This window comes from Vulpes lagopus, chromosome 3 (genome assembly GCF_018345385.1).
Source record: "Vulpes lagopus strain Blue_001 chromosome 3, ASM1834538v1, whole genome shotgun sequence".
Lineage (NCBI taxonomy): Eukaryota > Metazoa > Chordata > Mammalia > Carnivora > Canidae > Vulpes > Vulpes lagopus.
The window spans coordinates 88610635-88638008 of record NC_054826.1 but is presented as its reverse complement, the minus strand read 5'-3'; the positions used below and the strand labels follow the sequence as shown (position 1 = coordinate 88638008).

The following is a 27374-nucleotide window of genomic DNA, read 5'->3' as shown; positions in this document are numbered from 1 at the left end:
GTAATTGAAGTGGGATGCTGCAGGGGCAGCACCACAATCTGGAATGATATTGACAATGTTGAACTTTACCTGAGCCCCGTGCTACCAGACAGAAGCTACAGTCAAAAAATCTGCCCACCCCACAAAGTTTGGTGTCTGAGAGTGCGGAAGAGTTAAGCCAAGCTAATCTGTGGGACTGCATTCTCAGTATCCGTTTTGTGTGGCGATATCAGCCTGAGGCGGGGGGGGGGGGGGGGGGGGGGAATCTTGAACTAAGTAGCCTTCATGTGCAAGCACACACCCTCGATAAGAGCCTGCAGAATTACAAGCACATACAGGCTCCTGATAGGATTTCCCCAGCAGCCCGCCTGAGCAACCCTCTCCCCTGCCTCCCAGGGCCTTCTTCTTCTGCCCACCTCCCCTTAGGTAAGTCCCCTGGGGAGCTTACAAAAACCCCACTCTTTCTGATTTGAAGAGACCAATCCAGCCCAAGGCCCAGAACCCCAAAGCATTTCACTCACAACCCATGATAAAGGCCTCTGGCTATGCCTCTCTCTCTCTCTCTGCCTTCAGTCTGCTTTGACCCCTCCATCATGGGACTATAGGACCTGTGAGGAAGAAATTTGTCCAGTTCAACTTGTCTTGTGGTTTTTTGTTAAACCATAAAGAAGTATCATTTCCTGTATGACTTAGATAAAACTCACCATGGGTCCCCCATTTCCTTCTGACAGGCCAGACGCAGACCCTCCAAATTCCCATTCTGTGTCTCATAAATGGTTAGCTGAATTATTTGTCCCCATGATCAATCAGAACAAAATGTCTATAAATTTGACTTGGCCAAAACTCCTTCCCTACAAGACTCCTCCCTAGGGTTAAACAAGTATTGGAAAGGCCAAACAATCCCTTTCAAAGCTTGGCTGACAAGGAATGATTTCCCTATCTCACCACCCTCTCTTCTCCTCCCTTACACCTAATTTCCAAGCTTGTTTATACCTCTAAATAAAAAGCCCTCTTCTGACTAATCTTTCAGACTTTTGCAGATCTGACAGCCTATGTATGTGTGGATCCATTCATTTTGTTTTTCTTAAATTTATTCTCTTCTAAGTAGGAATAGCATGATTGCCTGAATTGTAGCACATCCTGGGTAGGCACCTCACAAATTTATTTGGAAAATTCTATGAGGACGTGGGCGGAGCACCAATCGCCTTCCTCTTTTGGCTCAACCAGTCTTTTTGACCTTTGGTCAACTGCTCTCCCTCTCTCTGAATCTCTTATTTGGATTTTGCTCACCAGAACTGTCTCCCTATTACCATAATCACTTTCCCTTGTTGCAAGTCTTTTTTTTTTTTTCTCACTTAATAAACTCCATTTTTAGAGCACTTTTAGACATACAGAAAAAGGCATGGGAAGTACTCCTCCTACAGATTCCCCTATTATTAACATCTTGCATTTGTGTGTATAGCTCCAACTGATGAACCAATATTGAAATATTATTCCTAACTAAAGTTCATAGTTTACATGAGGGCTCTTTGTATTGGGCACAACACCAGGTATCTACCATTACTTTATCATACAAACAGTTTCATTGCCCTAAAAATGCCCTATGCTCCAACTATACCACTTCCCTTAAAGCTCTGACAAGTGCTGATCTTTTTACTAATCCTATAGTTTGGCCTTTTAGAATGTCATGAAGTTGGATTCATACAGGATATAGACTTTTTAGGATGCTTCTTTCACATAGCAATGTGCATTTAATGTTCCTTCATGTCTTCTCGTAGCTCGATAGCATGTAAATTTTAACTGCTGAAGAGTATTCCATTGTGTGGATGTACCACAGTTCATTTATCCCCTCACCTGCTGAAGAACACCTTGATTGCTTTCAATTTTGGCACCAACAGGGGTACCCAATTAGCCAACTCACTGAGAGGAAATGATATAACACAGCTCTGCACTTCTTTGAGCCCGATCCCCAGGTGGTATTTTGACTGTCCTAAGAAAAGTAAGGGGCTAGGTATTATCTACAGACCATCAAACAAGTGATGCCCTTCGGGGGTACCAATGCCAAGACACCTGAAACAAACGCATGCCTGGCTGGACCGTAAGGATGCTATTCACATATTGGGGCAACTGTCATATAAAATGTTCTATTTCTAGAGTACCAATCTGGTGTCAGCTGGCACCATGGCCAGCTTTCATAGCCCCATATCCTTATCTGCTTCTGTAGGTTTACTGTGACTTGAGATACAAGTGCTGGTTTGATAGTTCCAGGCTAAAGCCTTCTGGAAGCCTTAGTGTGTGCAACCAGCATCACTGTACCTTTGAATAGCCTAAAAACCTCCCTTCCAGAGCCAGGTGTGGTCACAGCACACATTCTTGGAGGTATTCTCTGAGTGGGGAGCCAGAAGGATAATGATTCTGCCAAAACATTTCAGTTGAAAGGTTAAGAGTTAACCCAAGAAGATTTTTCGGGAAGAAAGAAAGAACATTTCCTCTGTGATTACAAAGCAACCAATGTCACCTGCTCCTGTTAAAATTAAATACTTATGAATCTGTCTCTCCAATTAGATGGCAAGTCACCTGAGAAGAGGAAACATGTTATATCCATGTCCCAAACATCATAACTAATGGTCACTCATGGTTTGCAGACTTTTGAAGTGAATAAGAAGCTCATGGCAATGAAGGCTGCCTTGGACATCCCAACAACATGTTTGAACTACAGGATCCTAAGCATTTATGGGCTTCTCAGAACCTGGGAATGGCATGTGTAGTGGAACTAATGCTTTGCAGCCCAGTTTAGAATCCTAAATTCCAGCTACAACTAGAAAATAGCTTTACCTCTTCTCATTTCTCTAAGTAGACACAGACTCTCTGAAAGTCTCAAGATATTTCAGACAAGTCTAAAACTATGAACCTCCTAGGATCCTGATAACTTATGCTGTAGACATTGTAAAAGCATGCTATGCAATGTCTTTTTTTGATTTTTTTTAAATTTATGATAGCCATACAGAGAGAGAGAGAGAGAGGCAGAGACACAGGTAGAGGGAGAAGCAGGCTCCATGCACAGGGAGCCCGACGTGGGATTCGATCCCAGGTCTCCAGGATCACGCCCTGGGCCAAAGGCAGGCGCCAAACCGCTGCACCACCTAGGGATTCCTGCTATGGAATGTCTTAAGCCTAGCTCAATTTTGTAAATGTTCCTTAAAATTTACATTGACTATGCCAAGTGAATGAATGCTTGACAAGTAAAAATAAAAACACAAAAAAATTCAATTATAACTACAATACAAGGGAATCAGCCAGAAATCAAAGTTACGGTAGGTCAAAGACAGCCATTATGACCTCTAACATGGTACAACAATCACTGAAGCTTTCAGAAAAGAGTAGTTCATGCTGGATGAGTATTTTCTCTCATAGTTATGATGTCATGTATTTGCAAACATGAGTAATCTCCAAGGCAAATATTAGAGGTCATGGGTATATAGAGGCCAAAGCACTTTGACCAGCATTTTCATATTTTATCATATTGTGTGAATTATTAAGGTGCACACAGAGACACCAAAGCATGCGCAAATGAAGTTACTCAGAACCTCAAAGAAAGATAAGTAGGTACTGGCAATGAGTTCCTGCCCACTCTTCCATAGCACTTGGGCCTGCAAAGGACCTGCGGATTATCTAAGAAAGTACTTCTCAAACTTTAACATACCAATAAATCACCTGAACACTAGGAGGACTCTAATTCAGTAGGTCTGTGGAGGGGTCTGGGATTCTGCACTTCCTAAGCTTTAGTTGATGCTGATGCTGCTGGTCCACAGACCACACTGAGAAGTCAAAGTCAGGCTCAGTGCTTTTTAGCCACAATTATTGGAAACACAATTACATTGGAGCTCCTTCCTCCTCCCTCCCTTAGTCAATCAATCAGTGATAATTCTGATGCCTGGGGCTCACTGTCAGAGATTCTAATTCAGGACTAGAGATTAACTCAGGTGTCAGTACTTGTTTTTATTTTGCAAAGATTCCCAGGGAACTTTCTGTTTTGCACTCAGGGTTGCAAAACACTGTCCAAGGCTAACCCTTTTATTTAGCTGCTGAAGGAACTTGCAGAGTTTAAATGAAACTCAACTCACCCAGCTTGTCAATCAAACCCAGAACCAGTCCTGGAATTCTGACATTGGACTCATAGTTCCATGCTTGAGTTTCATATCTTCAGGCAGGAACCCGGTCCATTAGAAAGGAGTTGCCCTCTCTTGTTTCCATTGCTCTTTTTGATTTGCACACATGCACACATAAACACGCTCACATACTTTATTGGCTATTTCCTTTCTCCTTGATGCTGTTCTGTCCTGTGAAGTTTGGGGGTCTGTTTATCCCAAGGAGCCACTTGGCAAGATTCCACAAACCTGATGAGCTGAGCTGGAGCCCCACAGAACCAGGACCACTGCCAGACTCATAGCAATCATGGGATACATAAACACTTCCTCTGTCTGACTGACATGTTGTCAATAGATATCAAAGAGGTGAAGGGGACTAAGGGGCACCGACTTCCAGTTATACAATAAATAAGTCAAAGAATATGAAGTACTGCATAGGAAATATAGTCAATGATATTTTAACAACTTTTTATGCTGACAAGTGGTAACTAGATTTATCGGGTGATTATTTCATAATGTATATTAATGTCAAATGACTATGTATTATACCTGAAACTAATATAATATTGCATGTTAACCATACCAATAAAAAATAATGTTTACGCAAAATAATATTATGCGCAAAAATTCCAAAGCCATACAACTGTCAGTACAAACAGCCTTTCTAACCTTCATGCCAGTACCTGCTTACATGATGGAGCTTTAACCTCCTGCACTCGGAGCACACAGCCCTAAACTATCTGAGATGGTATGCGTCTGGGAAAGTTCCTGCCATCAGTTGATTCTGTCAAATGACAAATCTCAGATGTGCTTCCTAATAACTCTAATGGCTTTTTCACTCCACATAAAACAATGTTTGGCTGATAGCCACTCTTCCCTTTAAGTGAACTTATGCTTCCACAGTGGGCCAGCTTAGCCCTGGTTTCCTTCCTTCTGCTCCCTGGGTAGTTCCACTCTCTTTCTCCACACTCTCATTTTGCTTAGGGAATTTTACTGCCTACTTCTATCATCAAAGCATACTAAGGAGTGGAATTGGGATTCTCTATATTTGGGCAGTCTTGAGACATGCTGAGTTAGGAAGAACACATGGATCCAAATCATATCCTGTGCTTATAAGATGTTAAGAGGGCCAGTACATTGTTCCAGGAATTAGGAATGGACAAATGTGGTCTACCACAAATTGCCTAAGTCCCTCCTTGGATGAGAGATACAAAGATGACTTTAACTCATCCAGAGAGGGATCTTGTATGACGTTCCTTCTCAAGCACACACTTTTCCTTAAAAAAAAAAATTTATATTTGAAGGCATAAAATAGATACATTTCATGTTTCATATTTCTTTTTTGGATAATCCTTCCTGTAATATAACCTTCAACTTTAGAAATGTCAGGACACTTCTCTAGGTGCTGAAGCAAAATGTAGAAGTTCCCTGAAGAGAAAGAAGAGCCCCAGACATCTGGGAGCCAGCATGACACTATCAGCTAGGCTCTGGTGTTGCTGGACAGTGACCCACAGCAAGAACCTGTGTTTTTCTGTAGCACATTACATCAACACCAGATGTGGCCACCCTGACACCATGACAGATCAAGACAAAAACAAGGTCACTCCAAAAACAGATCTGAACACAGACAAAAATATGAACACTCTCCAGCTGAGTCCAAAAAATGGCCAAACACAAGGTGAAACTCTCTCCACTTTTCTTCTGACAGCATTAGGGGGACCACAATGTTGAGAGGGAGGTAGGAGGAGACAGGGGTTTTGCAGTGTTGAGGGAAGGGCTAAAATTATTTTTACATTAGCATAATTAATCTCTTTCAAGTTGTATTTTAGACAACACATAACCTACTTGTTGGCGCCATAAAGTGATTAGCATTTCCTTAAAGTTTTTATGTCAATCTGTCCTAAATGACATTGACGACAGAAGCCAGAGGAGCAACAGATTCCTTCCAACAGGAAGGAAAGAACTCTGGGGATACTATTTGACAATTCAAAGTGCTAGCTTCATTTCCATCAGACTGAATACTCTGAAAAATACAAATAATTGTCTATTTTTTCAGTAACAAATCAAACAGGCATGTTATTGAAGAGAGCCTGGTTCAACTGAGATGTCACTTTGCATGGGAGTTGCTATTTGAAGACACTGAAATGCCTGATTTAGAAAACAGGATCTCTTTCCTATTTTCTAAACAACCTACTGGCCTATGTGAAATATCTGAAAACCAGGAAGCCCTGGGAAGCCTGAAGGAAGCCGAAGACCTAATCCAGCAGGAACATGACATCCAATCAGATGTGAGAAGTCTGGTCACATGGGGCAACTATGCCTGGCTGTATTACCACATGGACAGACTGGCAGAGGCCCAGGCTTACCTGGACAAAGTGGAAAACACTTGCATGAAGTTTGCAGCTCCCTCCTGCTATAGGATGGAGTGTCCCCAGATGGACGGCGAGGAGGGCTGGGCCTTGCTGAAATGTGGAAGGAAGAACTATGAACGGGCCAAGGCCTGCTTTGAGAAGGCTCTGGCAGAGGACCCTGAAAACCCTGAATTCAGCACCGGGTATGCAATCACCATGTACCGCCTAGACAGCTTTAACATGGCTACAGAGGCTAGTGAGGCATTCTGCCTGCAGCCCCTAAAAGAGGCCATCAGGCTAAATCCAAAAGATGTGTATATTAAGGCTCTCCTTGCCCTGAAGCTTCAGGACCTGGGACAAGAAGCTGACGGAGAAAAGTACATTGAAGAAGCACTGAACAACACATCCTCCCAGACCTATGTCTTTCGATATGCTGGCAAGTTTTACCGTAGGAAAGGCTGTCTGGATAAAGCTCTTCAGCTCCTAAAAATAGCCCAGCAGGCAACACCCTCCTCTGCCTTCCTGCATCACCAGATAGGGCTTTGCTACAAGGCATTCATGATCAAAATAAAGAGAGCTGCAAACTGGCAGTGCAGAGGTCAGGATAGAGAAAATGTCCACAGACTGGTTCACTTGACTATATATGAAACTGAAAAGGCTTTGATGTTAAGGTCCACATTTAAGTTTGCTTATATTGAACTGGCTGGCATGTATGCAGAAATAGGGCAATACACAAAGGCTGAGGACACTTTTCTGAAAGTGCTGTACATGAAGAACATTGACAATCATCTACAGCAACAGATTCATTACCATTATGGCCATTTCCAAGAACAGGACAAGGAATCTGCAGATAAACCAGTCACCCATTACTTAAAAGGTCTCAAAATCAAAACAACCTCCCGCACCAGGGAAAAGATTCTTACTACCTTAGATAAGTTGGCTAAAAAACGTGTTCATCAGAACGTACATATGGTGGAAAGTTTCAGCATCCTTGGGTTCATCCACAAGTTCAAAAGGGAAGGGAGGGAAGCCCTGGAGTGTTATGAGAAGGCTATTAGCCTGGTTGCTGACTTCAACAGGGTGATTTGAAATATAGGTCACTTTTATCTGTTCAGTGTGTTCATAACTAAATATGATTAACATTTTTGCTGATTGCCACTTTCAGCAACACATAACATGTTGAAATACAAAACAGTTGATAAAACACATATTCAGGTTGCTGGCGACCCTTGATGTGTGTGTGTGTGTGTGTGTGTGTGTGTGTGTGTGTGTGTTTTAAAAAAAAACATATTCAGCTGCCTGCTGAACCCCCTCTTTCTTTCCTTGCCGACCCCCACCCCCTTCTTTCCCTCTCTATCTATGTGTCTATGAAAGGAGCATCCATTCTTCTAGAACACATCCCTGTACTCATTGGCCAAAGCTGATTACTGCTATTTAGGGCACCTACTACCTGCTGGACCAATATGAGTCCTTTTCCCTACAGTTTTGCATTTGGAGTGAGCAGCTTCCATCCTCACTCTAACTGGTCTTCTAAATAAAGGAGTCTTAAACAGGGATGATTTCAGCCCCTCCTAGGCGGACACTCCAGTCACATGCCAGCAGAGCTATGTGCACATACCCCTATGGCTTCAGAACTACACCCATAGGATGGATACACATTGGTCCAAAGACACTCCTGCTGCTTGGTTCTCACGTTCAGGACATGAATTTCTTGACATGACAGTGATCCTGAACCAAGAGTTCAGATTGCTCCTATAGACATGCATTGAGCATTGCTCTACACACATGCTGATCCTGGAGCTCATACCAGGTTATTTCTGCATATTTGTGCATACATATATTCTGTATTGAGAAAATACCTGACATTTGCTACCCACTCAGAATTTAAAAAGCATAGTAAACAGAAGACAAAAAAAAGAAAGGATTTCTTTTTTCATGGGGCCAGGGGCAGGGACCCAGCAGATCTGAAAGCAAAGCAAATAAGCAAAGATAAGAAAGGAAAAATAAGGGACTTCATGGGGTCACTACTGTGTCCTGCCCCAAGGCCCATTTCCCAAGACCTGCTGGTCAGTGAGCCAAGTCTATATAACCTTATAGAAACTCGAACTTTTCTGTGTACATTAGTCCAGCCACTGGCAATCACAAAGGATCCCTGTGTTCCAGACATGTTGCTGGACATGTACTCATATCTAAGAAAAATTAAAATGTATTGGGGAAAGACAAATATGGGAAAAGCCTTTTTAGGAGGTGCAAGCTAAAAGTGACAAAAATATTAATGCAGTTTTTAAGTGCTTGCTCTGGGGTGGGTGATGTAATTTCCCTTTTCTATCTAAAATATTTTCTCGGGGGATCCCTGGGTGGCTTAGCGGTTTGGTGCCTGCCTTTGGCCCACGGCGCGATCCTGGAGTCCCAGAATCGAGTCCCACGTCGGGCTCCCAGCATGGAGCCTGCTTCTCCCTCCTCCTGTGTCTCTGCCTCTCCCTCTCTCTCTGTGTGGCTATCATAAATAGATAAAAATTAAAAAAAAAAAAAAAGACCCTTGCTTTAAAAAAAAAAAAGTGTTGCATAGGGATTTACTTCAACAGGCCATGGAAATGTAAGGTTGGTTTCTCCCAGACAGCTGGAACTGACCGATGTGGAGGGACACAAAACATGTAAGTAGCCCCTTTTCAACCTCCTTGCTACTAAACCAAGAATAGATTTATTATATTTAACCTACAAAAAACCACTAGAGCAGGAATATTGTCTTCTTCTTGTAAACAGCATGGACTGAAGTCATCCGGTTTATCAGCTAACTGTACTGACTGATTTCTTACACAAGCACAAAAAGTAAGGAAAACTAATGGGTAGAAACACAATGCATGAATAGATATGATATGAAGCACATCTAGTAAAATGTGACTGTAGGATCTGGGTGGTGAGTAAACTAGTGTTTGTTGTAAAATTCTCTCAACTTTTCTCTGTTTGATGATGGTCAAGACAAAAGTGTTAGGATAAAAGGGTAAAAAAAAAAAAGCCATATCTAAAAAGTAAACCAAATAAGGCAAATGAACCAAAATATAAATGGGCTAGAGGTTAAAACCACATGGAGAGGAAATATTCCAAGTGATCTGTTTGAAGTGCCAGATGTTTATTTTCCCCACCCCTGGGACTTTGCACACACACACACACACACACACACACACAACATGCACGGGCATCAGCACCAAGGGAGAAAGGGGCACCCCTGGCTCTCAGCCCTGGACCTCGCGGTGTGAGAGGGGAGAAGAGGATGGTTTTTCTCTCCTGCACTCATTAAGGACTGAGGGGATCCATGAGCAAACCCCATCCCTTTCACCTCTCAGCCCAGGAGAAGCTGCCTTGGTAACATGTTGCTGCTAACCTTGACAGTAAGTAGAGAAAGGAGATGCCTGTCCCAACCATTACAGGGTCAGGTGTAAGGGTAAAGAGGGGTATGGTTTGGATTAGGCCATAAAGGGGGGCTGCTGATGCCATCCAGAAGCCTATGCAGCCATGGGGGGCGATGGGGTGCACAGTGCTTGGGCCTCTGAGCTACTGTGTCCCTGGCTGAACAGGAAGAGTAGGGGAAGCAGATAGGGTGCAGTCATTGATTTTGCCCCCATTTTGGGCTTGAGGGAAGTACCACGCACAAGGAAGCCACCGCAGCAAGCTGAAGTGCCCAGTCCTTGCAGGTTGCTCCAGTCACAGAACCTCCATTAATAAATGGGATACTCTGAGCCACTGCATCAGCGACATGAGACTTAAACCATTCCCTGGAGCTTCTTGTGTACTTCCTGTTGAGGTTCTGTCAGTATCCATCGCCCACACAGCCTCATAGGCTGGGACAACCTTGCTTCAGCCCTTCATGTTATCTACAGTAAACTTGGTTTGCTCAAAAGTGACCTTCCCAGTGATACCAGCTTCCCTGCGATGCAGCTTCTCCCCAGTGTAGGTGATCACTTGTAGTTCCTTTGCCAAAGTCTGGGCCACTTTCTGTCCCGTCAGCATATCTGACTCCTCAAATACAGGCCTTTCTCCCAAGTGCCCAGGACAGCCACGGGACTCAGCCACTGATCACCCAGGGAAAGCCCTGTCCCTCACTTTGCAGCATTTCTGCCAGTCACAGCAGTCCTGGGATCTCGCTTCTGTTGGGCCAAGTCTGTGTGGCTGTGGGGATGTACAAACCACTGAGGTGTCTGCCCCAGTTTGGCGGCGATCAGGGTGGTGTGAGTTCCCCCAGACTCTTCTTATGGAGCTCTCTGCCACGAAGAACTTCCTGAGCGCACCATGGAGCTGGAACCCACACCCTGAAGGTCGGTATCACCCTCCAGAGATTTTCAGTAGCTCTATTTTGACTCTATATTTTTAGAAGGATATATCTTAAGGATCAAAAGAATAGCAAAAGAAAATCGTAAACTCTACTCAGCAATCGTTTTGAAGGTTGTCGATTTTCTTACTCTGAAGCTATAGTTAGTGCATTGTCAAACAGATCATAGGACTATCGGCATCACTGAGATACTCAGTTCAGGAGAAAAGATACACAGATGTGACATCAGTCAGGTTAAGTAAAAATCTTATAAACCTGAATTTGTAAGATAAACTTGTGGTCTATTTTATCTTTAAAATATACACACAGTGCCAATGTCACGTTGCTGGCTTTGACACTGTACTATGGTTATAAAGGAATTCACCACAAGCAAAAGGCATACAAGACTCTTCCTTCAAAAGCCTATAATCCTTTTAAAATAAGCCTGAAATATCAGAAAGGCAATGATAACAATTCACTTGGTACCTGAATATGTTGCAATAGGCCAAATGGGGGGTCAAGGTGAACTGAGAGGATTCACTGAGAGCTGAAGATGTGAAATCCATCAGACCATTCACAGCAAAGGACTTCTGTGTCCTTTAGTCCTTCTCTGCAATGATTGCAAGTATTTGGAAATAATCCCCAAAACCAAGAATATGATTTTCATGTAGTGGTCCAGACACTCAAGATTCCATTCTTCCTCCCCACTGTGCTATGGACCAGGAAGAGACTATGGACTTAATCGTCTGTGGTGCAGGTCAGGCAATAAGCACAGAGTAATGAAGATACTGGACCTAAGCCACACAGAACAGGGACTAGGTCAGGGATCGAGTCCAGATCCCTCAGAGATCTCAGTCATATAGTAGATTGCAGGGATCCCCAAGGCCCAGGTCCATCAAAATCACCTGAGGTTTTCTGTTTACAACAGAAATGGGGTTGGGGGCCTATCCCAGACATATACTCAGTTGGCTTGGGATAGGGCCGAGCTGGCATTCTTTCTGTAAAAAAAAAAAAATTATTTATTTATTCATGAGAGATACAAAGAGAGGCTGAGACATAGGCAGAGGGAGAAGCAGGCTCCTTGCAGGGAACCTGATTCGAGACTCAATCCCAGGACCCCAGGATCATGACCTGAGAAAGGCAGATGCTCAATCATTGAGCCACCCAGGTGTCCCAGCATTATTCTTAAAACCTCCCTCAATGCTTCTAGTGTGCAGTGAGGTTGAGACCAAATCATCTATTCCAGATCACTTGTTTAGCAGCTGAGGAGACAAGGAAGGGCTTGTGGAAATGAAGCGGTTCATCCCAGCTGGTCAGCCTCTCAGGGAGCAAGCCCAAGCTTCCTGGTAATGGACTTATCACCTAGTGGTGAAATATCATTTTCTGAAAATTTTGTTCTCTAGCTCTTGTTTTTTTTCTCAACTGTAAACACACACACACACACACACACACTCATGGGTGTGCATGGGTGTGTCCTTTGTTGGCTGTTTCCTTTCCAATGTGCCACTCATGAAAGTGTCACTCATGCAAGATTCTGAATATCTGTTCACCCTGAGCCAGAGCTCCTGAGAACCAGGACCACTGCCAAATTCACAGTCATGATAAACATTCTGTCTACTTCTTTGCCTGCTATCCAGTGCATTTGGAAAATTGTAAACCTGATCGCTTTTATCCACCAGAATTCCAAAGACACTTGTCTCCCCAAACAGGAGAGCTCTTCTAATTCATGTATTTTGGCGTTTGCTTACGGCCTGAGCATTTGTTCAGAACACAGGGATAAACTTATCATATGCTCTGAGAAGTTTTAATCTGTACTGAACCTTCTGGCTGGTTCAAGATTCCTCCGAGGAAGTTTATATTACTGGGAAGGGTTGAACTGGGCAGCAAGCTGGGCATTCTTATGTCAAACCACAACACCTTGCTCTTACCTCCTGCCTAAGTGATCAGGGATTAAGAGGCTTTCTTGGTGTGTGGTCCATTTTCTTCATTCCTGAACCAGGTAGCTTGTTCATTTTTGCCAGACTGAAACCAAAGTAACCACCACAGTCCTGATCCCTTCCATAAGAGGAGGTTTTTATATGTTACACTAGATTCCTTCTAGAGGTAGGAGGCTACCTGAAAATGGGGCTACCTCCCTTCATCCTTCCTTTCCTGCACAGCCATCCAGAATCCAGCCACCAACCTCCATGATGGGCCAGGACTGAATGGGTCCAAACACTGGCCAGTCACTGAGTCTTTACACTACTGGGAACACCCTTCAGAAGGGTGCCAGGTCCACCGACATTGGTAATTTGGTTTTATCCAATTCTGTACTCACCTGGAAACCCCATAAGGCACTGCACGCAGTCCTTACCCCTTGATTCCTGATGGTGAAGCTGTGGACGAAAAAGAATCTTCTGTCTCTCACCTCAGTTTTCTAGTCTCTCATCTCAACCACTTACTGTTCTCTCTCAATATGCTTCTTCTGTTTTTATTATTTTCAGGCCACATGTAAAAACATGGCTGACAACGGTACCAAATACCTATGTTACAGGCCTGACATGCCTCAGATTCAGCTTTCCAAGAAGTAAGTCTAATTGTCTCCTTTAAACAAATTTCTTTTTTTTTTTTTAAGATTTATTTATTTATAAGAGAGAGAGAGAGCACATGCAGGAGCAGGGGAAGTGGGAAAAGGGAGAGGGAGAAGCAGACTCCCTACTGAGCAGGAAGCCCAATGTGGAGCTCAATTCTGTGAACCCAGGATCATGACCTGAGTAGATGCTTAAGCGATTGAGCCACCCAGGTGCCCCTTCTCTTAAATTTCAAGCTGAGGCTGTATAACAAACAAAGCTCTATTTCCTTAATGGAGCTCTAGTTGAGGACCCCTAGCAATTATAACTCTATTTGGTCACTCTGTTCACATTTCCCCCTTTTGATCAAGATCTTTCTTCAGGGGCACCTGGGTGCCTCAGTTAGTGAAGCATCTGCCTTCAGCTCAGGTCATAATCTCAGGGTCCTGGGATCAAGTCCTGCCTTGGCCTCCCTGCTCAGTGGGGAGTCTGCTTCACCCTGTGCCACTCCCCCTGCTTGTGCACGTTCTCTCTCTCTCTCTCTCTCTTTCTCTCTCCCCCTCTCTCTCTCTCTCTGAAATGAATAAATAAGATCCTTTTTTTAGGGATCCCTGGGTGGCGCAGCAGTTGGGCGCCTGCCTTTGGCCCAGGGCGCGATCCTGGAGACCCGGGATCAAATCCCACGTCAGGCTCCCGGTGCATGGAGCCTGCTTCCCCCTCTGCCTGTGTCTCTGCCTCTCTCTCTCTCTCTCTCTCTCTCTCTCTCTCTCTGTGTGTGACTATCATAAATAAACAAATAAATAAAAATTAAAAAAAAAAAAGATCCTTTTTAAAAAAAAAAAGATCTTTTTTTCAGAAAGTACCCATGGTCAATAAATTTTCTGAAAACATTGATGATTAATTTTATGTTTTGAATCCTCCATCACAGGAAGTTTCATTTAGGGTATGGCATGTCCCACATAGGAGAAAAAGAAGTGTATGCCAGTTGTTGTGCTAAGATATTGGCCACACTGGAGCAACAGGGAGGCTCAGGGAAGTGAATCTTGGGCATTGTCCTTAGCCAGATGTATTAGCAAACTAGATGAGCTAAGGTGCTCAGGAGGCAAGGCTTGGTCAATCATTTCCAGTCTCTGAATTACCATCACATTTTGTGAAGAAACAGCAAAAAGAAATAAATGCATGACACAAATAGTTTGAAGATGCTGAATAGGGCATACATTAAGACTATGATTAACAGCACAAAAATTTTCAATACTGAGCATAAGAGAGTTCTGAGTCCAGTAGGAAGCCAGCTAAAAATAGGAGAAATTAAAATAAAATCATTTGGAAATAAAGCGTGAATGTCTCTTTAAAGATTTAACTCATCTGACTAATGTAGGGCTTCTACTTCCACCTGTGAAGAAGTGTTTATCCATGTACAACATGAGGTGTTAGCAACAGCACAGACCCTTTCTTGAACTACATTAAACAGTCTAGTGCTATTCTATAACTCAGGACCATGTGGGCTCAGGAATCTAGAGATTTTTGTTGGGTCTTAATGGTTCAGGTGGTGGAGTGAGCTCTTCTGTTAACAATTCTGGGAAGGTTTTTCATCAGTGCTTCTAAGTCTGCTATGTGTATTCCAAGTCATGAATTTATGATTCCAAGGTATTGGTTAAGCTGATCTCCAGAATATCTGGCAGGAAGGTCACAGACTGGGGTATGACCACAACTGTTGTCTTCATATTAAAAAAGATCCTCATCAGTGTAATCATCTACTACTGATAAGGCCCTTCCCTTCTCCTTCTTAAGTGAGATTCAGGAGTAGTGGTTGTAGCCATTTTGAGAAAGCTAGGATAGCAAATGCCAAATAAACAACAACAACAACAACAACAAAAACAAAACAAGAAAAACATGTGCCACCGAGGCCTTTTCAGCTATCAAGACATTCCAAAGGCCAAGAATGGTGATCATATTCACACACAGAAACACAACCCTTAAGTGCATACATCAAACCAGACATGTTGCATATTTATAGAGTAATATAACAGGCAATAAAGGAAGGGTGCACTGAAGCCAGAGGTCAGTTTTGGGGAGTGGCCCACAAGTTACATTGAGTTGGCAAGCTTGAGGATGGAGGGTCGTGGGAGGAGGGTTGGATATATGTAAAGACAGGGAGAGAACAATAGGTATACAGAAGCCTCTAAGATTTGGTTACCACCGGTGAAGAAGTCCTACTGAGAGTAAAACAGCAAAAATCATAAGAATTCCTACACAAAGAAAAATAGTCTCATCTCAGTGAGTTTAGGAATTTCCATTAAATTCTGACAGTTATGAAAGAGTTATTATACTGGTTTGGTCCTGACTCCTGGGAAAGTATATTTAGATGTCATCTGCTTCTTTTTCTGGGATGTGGTCAATTTGAGGTTTTCTTTTCTTTTTTTTTTTTTTCTTAAGATTTTATTTATTTATTCATGAGAGACACAGAGAGAGGCAGAGACATAGACAGAGGGAGAAGCAGGCTCCATCCAGGTAGCCCGATGTGGGACTCAATCCCAGAACCCTGGGATCACGCCCTGAGAAAGTCAGAAGAAGCTCAACCACTGAGCCCCCCAGGTGCCCCAGTTTGAGGTTTTCAATTGATTTTGTCATCCAGTTGGTTGATGCAGCCTTTTTAGAATGAGAAACATGAAGCCATGATTCTGTGGCACTGGAGGGGCAGGGTGAAGTCTTTGTGAAGATATTTTTTCCAATAACCACATGTCCAGGTTGGAGGCTATGATTTCAATGTTTTTGTCTCCTGGGAGCACACTGTGGGAAGGCTATTCTACCAAAGTAGGACTATCCTCTACAAATTTGATTAGGCTGTTGTGAAATTGAAGCATATCCCTGTTGAATCAGCTATGGATCAAAGGAAGCAAGGTAAGGTACGCTGAGTGTCCTGATACAGTTAAATGAGAGAATAAGTCTCATTTAGTCTCATTTAGAATGTTAGAAATTTCTATAATTTTTGGAGCGTTACATTTAACATACACTTATAGATATAACATAAAGAAGGTTTAGCATTACTTTTTTTTTTTTTTAAGTAGGCTCTATGTCCAGTGTGGAGCCCAATGCATGACTTGAACTCATGATCCTGAGATCAAGACCTGACCTTAATCAAGAGTCACATGTTTAATGAATTGAGCCACCCAGGTACCCCAGGATTACTCTTTATTTAACCCATGTAATTTAACGTTTAATAGATCTTTGTGATGTTCCAGGGACCATCCTAAAAAAAAAATCCTAAAGTTTCTTCCAGGTCAAAAAGACTTTATTTATAATTTTATTTGGGGAGATTTATAAAGCATATCAGAAGGTTTGGACACTTGGCTAAATAGGGCCACAGAAAATTATGAAACATACTTAGTTATCAATTTAATCAAGGCAACAAAAGGATTTCAAAAACAAATACAGAAAATGATATAGTTACAAAAGCCTTAGCTCTTTTTGAGGAGAGAAGACTTAAGTTTTTCAAAGTAATCGCTGATGTGATAAAGATGAAACAGAATCTTTGCTTCCCAGGTAGATTACCTTAGCAATAAAGAAACTTTGCTTACAGTTTCTTATTAAGAGCAGACATATGGGGCACTTGGATGGCTCAGTCAGTTAAGCATCTGACTTTTGATTTCAGCTCAAGTCATCGGGGTCTCTGCTCAGTATGGAGTCTGCTAGAGGTTCTCTCTCTCCCTCTCCCTCTGCCCTTGCTCCTGCTCACCCGAGCTCTCTCTCTGTCTCTCAAATAAATAAAATTAAAAAAATAAAGAACAGACCATAACCCAAGAAAATGTTGTTTTCAGTAGTTTTATTTTTACATCTACTAATTAGAATTTTTAACTCTTAGAATTCCTATTTCCTAGTGTAAACTAAGAAAGCAGTAATTATGGCCTGGAAAATTTATAAACACATTTCATAATTTCCAGAAGCTTAGTCCTCCTTATAGTAATTTTAATCCTTTTGCAATAAAACCTGTTTATTAACAGGCCTAAATATATATAAAGTGTATAATATATCTCTCTCTATATAATCTGTCTGTAAAAATTAAAAACCAAAATATATAGTCTATATATATATACACAATCTCTATAAAAATTAAAATTCAAAATATATAGAAAGTCTATAGGTATACAATCTCAGTAAAAATTAAATCCAAAAGAAAATAGACTTATATGCAGAGAGAATATATATTTAGTCTCCCTGTAAAAATTAAGTCAAGAGCAAATAAACTAATGCTTAGCAATGTCTCAGTGTATTATCTTATTAGGAAATGACCTAAATATTTAATGACTAGCCATCATCTAATTTAACTCAGCAAAACTCCAAAGTTTTAAGTCACCAAAAAGATTTGGGAACACTATTTCTGAAGACATTACTATTGCTGGAAGGTTAATTTATAAACTTTATCTTACTTACATCTCTTTAATTCACTTGTTCTTCATAATTATATTTAGATGACTTATGAACATTTCACAAAACATTAAACAGCTGTCCTATTTTGTCCTCTTTTGGCATAAAACCTGTTTATTAACAGGCCTAAATATATATAAAGTGTAAAATATATCTCTCTCTATATAATCTGTAAAAATTAAAAACCAAAATATATAGTCTATATATATATAGACACAATCTCTATAAAAATTAAAATCCAAAATATATAGAAAGTCTATAGATATACATTCTCTCAGTAAAAATTAAAAACCAAAATAAAATAGACTTATATACAGAGAGAATATATATTTAGTCTCCCTGTAAAAATTAAGTAAAAATTAAGACAAATTCTGTAACAGAGGTAACATGATCTTATATGATTAATAAAATCCAGGTAGAAAAAGTTGCTTATCTGGATTACATCTAATGCTGGTAACTCTGCAAACATGCCTGTTTTAATTAAACCAACACACTTCAATTAACTTTTATTTATTAAAGATTAACCTAGGGCATGTGATCTTGAAACTTATTTGAAATAGTTGCTATTATAATTTTGAGAATTGTTATAAATACTAAATATATATAAGTACTTAATGTTCTTTTTAAAAAAGATTTCTTTATTTATATATTTATTTATTTTGTGAGAGAGAGAGAACGTGAGCAGGAGGGCCAGAGGAAGAAAAGAGAATCTCAAGCAGATTCCCTGAGAGCTTGGAGCCTGATGTGGGACTCAATCTCACCACACTGAGATCACGACCTTAGCCAAAACCAAGAGTCAGATGCTTACCCGACTATACCACCCAAGCACCCCAGCCCTTACTATTCTTTAAGCCGATTAAACAGGGCCACCGGCACCTAGGGAACTGGACAGTGCTCCTGCACATCTATGAGAGTCCTATCTGACAAACAAGAACACTTTAGACCACTAGCATAGAGAGCATTAAAAGCACTGTCATTAAAGCCTATAACGTGTTCTGTTTGAAGTTTCAAGATGCTAGCACAGACTTTTTCTCTGTGCCAGTGAACAAGGAAGAGGTTATAGGCTCTTACTGTCATTGGCCATTCTCAGGAAGGGTTTCAGTTAGCAATAATCGTGCCTCAGATTAACTTCATTGGCTACGATACTGCCACTGCCCAAAGCTCATTCTCAGGAAGGGTATGCAAGACAAAGGCAAAGAAGAATTAGTGAAACACAACTTCTCAGATATTAGCAGCAAATCTGGGTTCAGACTCCAGTTTAGAAATATATGCATCTTTTTTCTTTATGAAAGGAACACCTTCTGTTTCCAGATGAGCAAACAGAAGCACAAATCTGGGGCTTGAGCTTGGCAAGTTCACACAAGCCAGTGTTCACCAGCACTGGCTCCAAGCTCAGTGGACTCTGGACACCTGGCAACACCCCGATTACCAGCTCTCCACGAGGTCATTCAGAGCCTGAGAAAGGAAGTAGCCCATCAGTGAAACTGCTTTCACCAGCCTCTTAACAATCAGTCTCCCAAAGGGAACACAGAAAGCAATCCCTGTTTCATTTTCCTCAAGCTGGAACCTTGCTAACTAGTTTCAGTTTCCACTTTCGTTTTTATCTTGGTTTCCAGTTTAACTTGGTAACAACACGCCCATAGGTTACATCATTAACTGTTTATCTTATAAACCCCTTTGCTGGGGCCAAGTCCTTTGCACATCCTCCAGACTGGCTGGATCTCAGAGGAGCCCATCAGCTCAGCAAAACACTGCAGAACCGCTGTCTAATTCACAGCAGGCATGAGGTAAGGATTTCTCTACCTCTCTACCTTTCCGTCTAAAGTTTTGGAAAAAATGTTAAGCAATACTACCTCAAGAGACTTAGTTTCAGTGATGTCAAGTTTCCTTACTCTTCAATTTGAGCACCTGCTTGTGGATGGAGTGTTCATTAATTCACGCATTTTCATTTTTGTTAGCATCAGCCTGAGGAAGCTGACCTCAGAATAAAGCCCAAAGAAGCAGAGGGATGCAGGAAAAGAGTTTTCTAGGAAGGGAGAAAATGACCCCCAGTCTCTGACATTCTTTTCCCTAAATTTCCTGTCTGACCTGGGGAATGAATGGACATTGGTCTAGAAGGAGACTTTGCTTTTTGCTGACTCCTCACTGTGGGGGAAAAGTGGGACCCATAGAGCTGGAGGAGCCACAGTACTGGGTTCTCTCAGATTCTTGAGGAAAATGTGGTGGCAGAAGCTCACTGCCAACAAGGACAACAAGACCTTTCTCTGTAGGCTTCTGGTCTCACTATCTGTACCACTGGGCGCCCATGTCAGGTCTTCCCAATCTGACTGGATGTAAGGTTAGCAGATTACTTCTCCCCTAGGGAAGCCAGGGGTCTGCAGATCTTGATATCCTCTGGGCCGCCGGGCTTGGCCAGAGTCGTGCACTTGGGAACATCCACATCTTCCTTAACTAGGGGCCCTAATGTGGGAATTTCTATATTGTCTAAACTGAATCTTGATTGAAACCACCCTTGATATCAACAGACTAAAAAACAACTAATTAATATTGACTTTCAAATTTACCCCCGGTGCTCCAGTGGACAAAATTTTGAAGGGACAAAAGTCCCAGAAAATGCATAATTGCACACCAGGGACCCTCCTCCCTGATCCATAGACAGATGGAATGGTTTATCACTGATAAAGAAAACAATAATTAATAATAATCATCTTATAAAAGTAGCTATCACTTCCTCAATGCTTACTGAATGCCAGCCTGGCTTCTAAAAGTATTGTGTAAATTCTTATAGTTTACCCTCAAAAGACAGCAATGAGGCAGGTACTCAAATCATACTGATTTTGCAATAATGAATCTTAGATTTAGAAACATTAGGGATCACACAAATAGTAAATAAAGAGCTGACACATGAGCCAGAGTCTCTATTGAGTGATGCTTTATTTAACTTTTAAACCAATGTTTCTTTATTTTTTAATGTTTATATTAGAGAGGTGGGGGGAGGGGCAGAGAGCAACAGATAATCTCAAGTAGACTCCCAGTGGAGTGTGGAGCCAGCATAGGGCTCCATCCCAGGACCTAGATCATGACCTGAGCCCAAACCAAGAGTCAGACTCTTAACTGACTGAGCCCACCAGGTGCCCAAAGCCAATGTTTCTTAAAGTATACCAGTGGGGAGTTCATGAGATCATTTCAGACTGCATACTAATTAGTTTTTGTTTTAATGCTTTTGTGTTTATTTCAACATCTACTAGAGGAAAAAAATATATATCATTTGTAGAATTTCTGTTCAGGTTAGTAGTATGATACTTTATTGTGATAACATATATGTATGATAAAATTAGCCATTTTAACTACTTTCAAGTATACAATTTCATGGAATTTAGTACATTCACAATGATATCCAACCACTGCCAGTATCTACTGCAACAATATTGCCATCACTCTGAGAAGAAAGCCCGGCCCTTATAGCAGTCACTCTCCACTCATCCTTCACCCAGGCTCTGGCAACCATTAGTCTGCTTTCTCTCTAGGGATTTGCCTACTGTGGATTCTCATCTAAAAAGGAAGCATGCAAGAATTGATGTTTTGTGGCTGCCTTATTTCATTCAGCATAGTCTTCAAGGTTCATCCATGTTGTAGCAGGGGTGAGAATGTCCTTCCATGTTCGGGCTGAATAATATTCCATGGTATGCATATTCCACATTGTGTATCCATTCATCCCTTTGCCATTTGGGTTGCTCCCACCTTTTGACTATTGTGAACAATGCTGCTATGAATAGAAGTACGTAAATATCTGTTCGAGTCTCTGCTTTCATTTATTTGGGGTATATACCCCAAAGTGGCACTGCTAAATCATATAACAATTCTATTTAATTTTTTGAAGAGTCATCACCATGCTACATAGCAACTACCCCATTTTACATTCCCAGTACTAATGCGTAACAGTTCTAATTTTTCCACATCCTTGTCAACACTTGTTTTTTTCTGTTTTGCTGTTAGTAGCCATCTGAATGGGTTCCATACCCATTAGCTCATTCATACCCAGTAGCTCATTAGGTTTCCACTTTGCATTTCATTAGTGATTGGTGATGTTGAGTATCTTGCATGTGCTTGAAGCCATCTGTGTATCTTCAATGGAGACATATCTGTCTTTTGCCCATTTTTCAGTCAGTTATGTTTTTTTTAAATTAAAGATTAATTATTTATTTGAGAGAGAGAAAGAGTGTGTGAGTAGAGGGAGGGGTAGAGGGACATGGAGAGAGAGAGCATCTCAAGCAGACTCTTAGATGAGCAGAGAGTGCGATTTGGGGCTCAATCCCTGGGACCCTGAGATCATGACCTAGCTGAAGGCAGATGCTTAACTGACTGAGCCATGCAGGCACCCCCAAACACCATTTGTTGAAACACCTTTCCCCACTAAATGGTCTTGGCACATGTGTCAAAAATCATTTGGCCTCTGTTATTGACTTAATTGTGGCCCCTAGTCATCTGTGGAAGCTCTTACTCCTGCTGTGACTGTATTTAGAGTTAGAGCCTGTAAGGAAGTCCTAAGGGTTAACTGAGGTCATAAGGGTGGGGCTTTCTCTGAAAGGGCTGGCTGATATCCTTGAAAGCAGAGGAAGTGTACTCATTCTCAATCTGTGCTCCACATAGAGTAAAAGTCATGGGGTGCCAGCAAGGGCCCTTATCAGGAAACAGATCAGTGGGCACCTCGATTCAGGACTTACAGCCTCCAACTGTGAGAAATTAAATGTCCTCTGCTTAAGCCACCGAATCTGTGATACATCATTATGGTAGCCCTAGAAGCTAATGCAACCAGATATGCGAGTGTTTATTTTTAGGCTCTCTATTCTGTTCCACTGATCAATATATCTGTCTTTATCCCCATACTACACTGTTTGCATTATTGGTAGCTTCGTAGTAAGTTTTGAAATCCAAAAGTATGAGACCTCCAACTTAGTTCCTTTTCAAGATCATTTTGGTTTTTCGAGACCCCTTGAGATTCTATCAGAATTTTAGATGGATTTTTCGTTCCTACAAGAAAACACCATTGAGATGTTGATAGCAACTGCACGTAATCTGTAGATTGCTTTGGATGGCCTTGACTTCTGAACAATATTAAAGCTTCCAGGCCATGAACATAGGATGCCCTTTACTTTATTTTTTTTTTCTTAACTTTTTTCAGCAGTGATCTGTAGTTTCCTATGTACAAAACTTTCACCTCCTCGGTTGACTTTATTCTTAAGGATTTTATTCCTTTTGATGCTATATTTAAAGAATTGCTTTTTAGATTTTTCATTGTTAGTGCCCAGAAACACAAACGATTTTTACATGTTGATTTTGCAATTCTGCTGAAATCATTTCGCAGTTCTAACAGTTTTTCTGTGGAATGTTTACGATGTTCTATGCACAAAATCATAACATTTGTAAACAGAATCATTTTACTTCCCCTTTTCAACTTAGAATGTGTTTTATATCTTTTCTTGATCAATTGCTCCAGCTAGGATTTCCAGTCCTACGTTGAAGAGAAGTGGCAAACATGAGTATCCTTGCCTTATTCCTGATTTTATTTTATTTTATTTAAGATTTTATTTATTTATTCATGAGAGACACACACACACACACACAGAGGCACAGACACAGGCAGAGGGAAAAGCAGGCTCCATGCAGGGAGCCTGACATGGGACTTGATTCCAGGTCTCCAGGATCACGCCCTGGGCCTGAGGCAGGCGCTAAACTGGTGAGCCACCCAGGGATCCCCTTATTCCTGATTTTAATGGAGAAGCTTTCAGTTTCCCACCATTGAGAGTGATGCTAGCTATGGAATTTCAATATATGGCTGTGCACAGCCATGCCATGGAATATTATGCCCCAGTAAAAAGCAATGAACTATTGATACACTCAACAGCTTGAATGGATGTCGGGAGCATTGTGATGAGTGAGAAAGAGGCCATCTCAAAATGTCACATACTTTATCATTCTGGTATACCACTTTCTTGAAGTGACAAGAATTATAGTGATGAAAACAAGTTAACAGAGGCTAGAGATGTTTGCTGAGGAGCAGGGAGGGCCACAGGTGTGATTCTGAAGGAAAAGTGTGAGGGAGATGTTTGCGATGATAAAGTAGTTCTGCATCTTGATTGAGGTGGTGGTTCCATGGATTTACTCCCATGATGAAATGACACAGAATTAACACATCTTGTCCCAATGTCAGCATTGACATTATTGTACTGTCATTCTGTAAGGTATAATCACTGAGGAAAACTGAGGGAAACTTAAACTGGACCTCTGTGCAAATATCTGCAAATATCAGTGAATCTACAACTATTTCCAAATCATAAGTAGGGGAAAACACTTGGTGGTACAAATATCATCTCCTTTAGGTGGTCTTAATTTGTTGCAAAAGCTACAGACTAAGGTCCTGAAATGAATAATATTTCCTAAGGTTCCACATTTCTGACCTGATTACAGATACAGGAACACAGGACACTCTTATAGCATCTAATATGTATGTTCTAAGAGCTTTACAGAAACAGGCTTATTTATTTGCACCCAACTCCAGACTCCAGTGTGGTGAGTCTATCACTATCCCCATCTTACAGATGAGACTGAGGCACAGAGGGGTGACTTGGGGCAAAGTGGGGAAGCCGGTGTATGAGACTGAGAAAAGTGATTCAAAGTCTGTGTAGATCTTAAGGACTTTAAGGAAAATCAAAGCACGTGTGCCTGTCCAAGGCTCAGTTCTAAAAAAGGAGGTGCTTTTATCTGCTTCTTTCTGTGGGTTGTTCCTCATTCAACAAAGAAAATCTGTTTTTATTTTTATAGTAAGAATGTGGATGAGATCAAAGATAAGCTGGACCAGCTAAGATGTCACTTTACATGGGAGTTGCTATTTGAAGACACTGAAATGCCTGATTTAGAAAACAGGATCTTGGATGAGATTGAGTTCCTAGACACCAAATACAAGGCAGGAATCCACAACCTACTGGCCTATGTGAAACATCAGAAGGGCCAAAACCAGGAAGCCCTGGGAAGCCTGAAGGAAGCCGAAGACCTAATCCAGCAGGAACATGACATCCAATCAGATGTGAGAAGTCTGGTCACATGGGGCAACTATGCCTGGCTGTATTACCACATGGACAGACTGGCAGAGGCCCAGGCTTACCTGGACAAAGTGGAAAACACTTGCATGAAGTTTGCAGCTCCCTCCTGCTATAGGATGGAGTGTCCCCAGATGGACGGCGAGGAGGGCTGGGCCTTGCTGAAATGTGGAAGGAAGAACTATGAACGGGCCAAGGCCTGCTTTGAGAAGGCTCTGGCAGAGGACCCTGAAAACCCTGAATTCAGCACCGGGTATGCAATCACCATGTACCGCCTAGACAGCTTTAACATGGCTACAGAGGCTAGTGAGGCATTCTGCCTGCAGCCCCTAAAAGAGGCCATCAGGCTAAATCCAAAAGATGTGTATATTAAGGCTCTCCTTGCCCTGAAGCTTCAGGACCTGGGACAAGAAGCTGACGGAGAAAAGTACATTGAAGAAGCACTGAACAACACATCCTCCCAGACCTATGTCTTTCGATATGCTGGCAAGTTTTACCGTAGGAAAGGCTGTCTGGATAAAGCTCTTCAGCTCCTAAAAATAGCCCAGCAGGCAACACCCTCCTCTGCCTTCCTGCATCACCAGATAGGGCTTTGCTACAAGGCATTCATGATCAAAATAAAGAGAGCTGCAAACTGGCAGTGCAGAGGTCAGGATAGAGAAAATGCTGACAAGATGATAAGATTAGCCATATTTCATTTTCAACTTGCTCTGGAACAAAAGCCCACATTTGACATTGCTTACATACACCTGGCAAGTATGTATATAGAGGCTGGCGACTACAGAAAAGCTGAGGACACTTATCAAAAAGTGTTCTCCTTGATATCCCTTGATGAAGAAAAACTACAAAAGATACATTTCCACTATGGTCAATTTCAGGAATATCAAAAGAAATCTGAGGTCAAGGCAATTATCCAATATTTAAAAGCAGTAAAAATAGAAAAGATGTCATTGACAAGGGAAAAAAGTATTAATGCTTTGGAGAAACTGGCTATAAGGAAACTTAGTAGAAATGCATTGGATGTAGAAAGCTTGAGCATTCTTGGGTTCATCTACAAAGTCAAAGGAGAATTGAACAAAGCCCTGGAGTACTATGAGCAGGCCCTGCGGCTGGCTGCTGACTTTGAGAATACTGGGACAGGATTCCTAGGCGTGGAAATATAAACCACGTTCACATTTTATTTGATTTTAGGTAAACATGTCAACTCTAATCATCTAATCATTTTTTCAGCTTGCTACTTTAAGAAACATATTTAGTAATCCACCATAGCAATATAAATTTTTAACAATTATACTCAAACCTGATAAAATATTGGTTGTATTCAGAAAATAGTGAAACACTGTGGAAGGAGCCTCGGTGTCCATCGAAAGATGATGGATAAAGAAGATGTAGAAGATGTGGTCTATGTATACAATGGAATATTCCTCAGCCATCAGAAACGACAAATACCCACCATTTGCTTCAACGTGGATGGAACTGGAGGGTATTATGCTGAGTGAAGTAAGTCAGTCGGAGAAGGACAAACATTGTATGTTCTCATTCATTTGGGGAATATAAATAATAGTGAAAGGGAATATAAGGTAAGGGAGAAGAAATGTGTGGGAAATATCAGAAATGGAGACAGAACATAAAGACTCCTAACTCTGGGAAATGAACTAGGGGTGGTGGAAGGGGAGGAGGGCGGGGGGTGGGGGTGAATGGGTGACGGGCACTGAGGGGGACACTTGATGGGATGAGCACTGGGTGTTATTCTGTATGTTGGTAAACTGAACACCAATAAAAAATTAATTTATTAAAAAATAAATAAATAAAAATTTAAAAAATTTTAAAAAAAGAAAAAAAATAGTGAAACAAAATATATACATCTCTGTGTGTGAGAGTGAGAGGAAGCATTTCTCTATGAATGTTATATAGTAGAAAAACAGTTTTTTGAGTAGATTTGTAGCAAATGAAGCATTGGACTTTCATAAAATAAATGCTTAATTCATTTCACCAATAAACAGTTTTCAGCATTAGATAATGAATGTGGTGATATAGGGGAGGAAAAACTCTTTTTACTCTACCCATCATAGGTTCACTGGCCAGGACCCCATGATTAGACTGACATGGACAGATTAACAAGAGAAAAACAGAGGCTTATTAACACATGCATCGCACATACACATGGGAGTGCCCTGTAATGAGTACCTCAAGGGGTGGTTAGAACTTGGACTTACATAGAAATTAACATTACATTTAGAGAAGGTATAAGAAAAGGAAGGGGGGACCCCTGGGTGGCTCAGTGGTTGAGTGTTTGTCTTTGGCTCAGGGCATGATCCTGGGGTCCTGGGATGGAGTCCCACATCAAGCTCCCCGCAGGGAAACTGCTTCTTCAGAGGAAGAACTCTGCCTGTGCCTCTGACTCTCTCTCTGTGTCTCTCATGAATAAATAAATAAAATCTAAAAGAAAAAAAAGGAAGGGAACCTTGAGTTTCTATGTGGCAAACTCTAGGAAGGTAAATATGTGGGAGAGATGGGAG

General features: G+C 41.5%; 2 protein-coding genes and 1 pseudogene across 3 annotated transcripts; 2 read left to right on the top strand and 1 right to left on the bottom strand.

Annotated features, from left to right (window-relative positions):
* Positions 1-6271: 6271 nt before the first annotated feature.
* LOC121487045 (interferon-induced protein with tetratricopeptide repeats 1B-like) lies at positions 6272-7567 on the top strand. The gene has a single exon (XM_041748505.1). It carries the CDS (start codon positions 6272-6274, stop codon positions 7565-7567), a length of 1296 nt encoding a protein of 431 aa, XP_041604439.1.
* Positions 7568-18751: 11184 nt separating this feature from the next.
* LOC121488399 lies at positions 18752-18921 on the bottom strand (annotated as a pseudogene).
* A 439-nt stretch (positions 18922-19360) lies between these two features.
* Positions 19361-26292, top strand: LOC121487308 (interferon-induced protein with tetratricopeptide repeats 1-like). 2 transcript variants are annotated; one of them, XM_041748881.1, is made up of 3 exons: positions 19361-19545; positions 21286-21441; positions 24581-26292. In XM_041748881.1, exons 2-3 carry the CDS (start codon positions 21416-21418, stop codon positions 26016-26018), a joined length of 1464 nt encoding a protein of 487 aa, XP_041604815.1. In that variant the 5' UTR covers positions 19361-19545; positions 21286-21415; the 3' UTR covers positions 26019-26292. The 2 variants fall into 2 exon arrangements, with proteins under 2 accessions (XP_041604815.1, XP_041604816.1); XM_041748882.1 differs by lacking the exon at positions 21286-21441.
* Positions 26293-27374: the final 1082 nt, after the last annotated feature.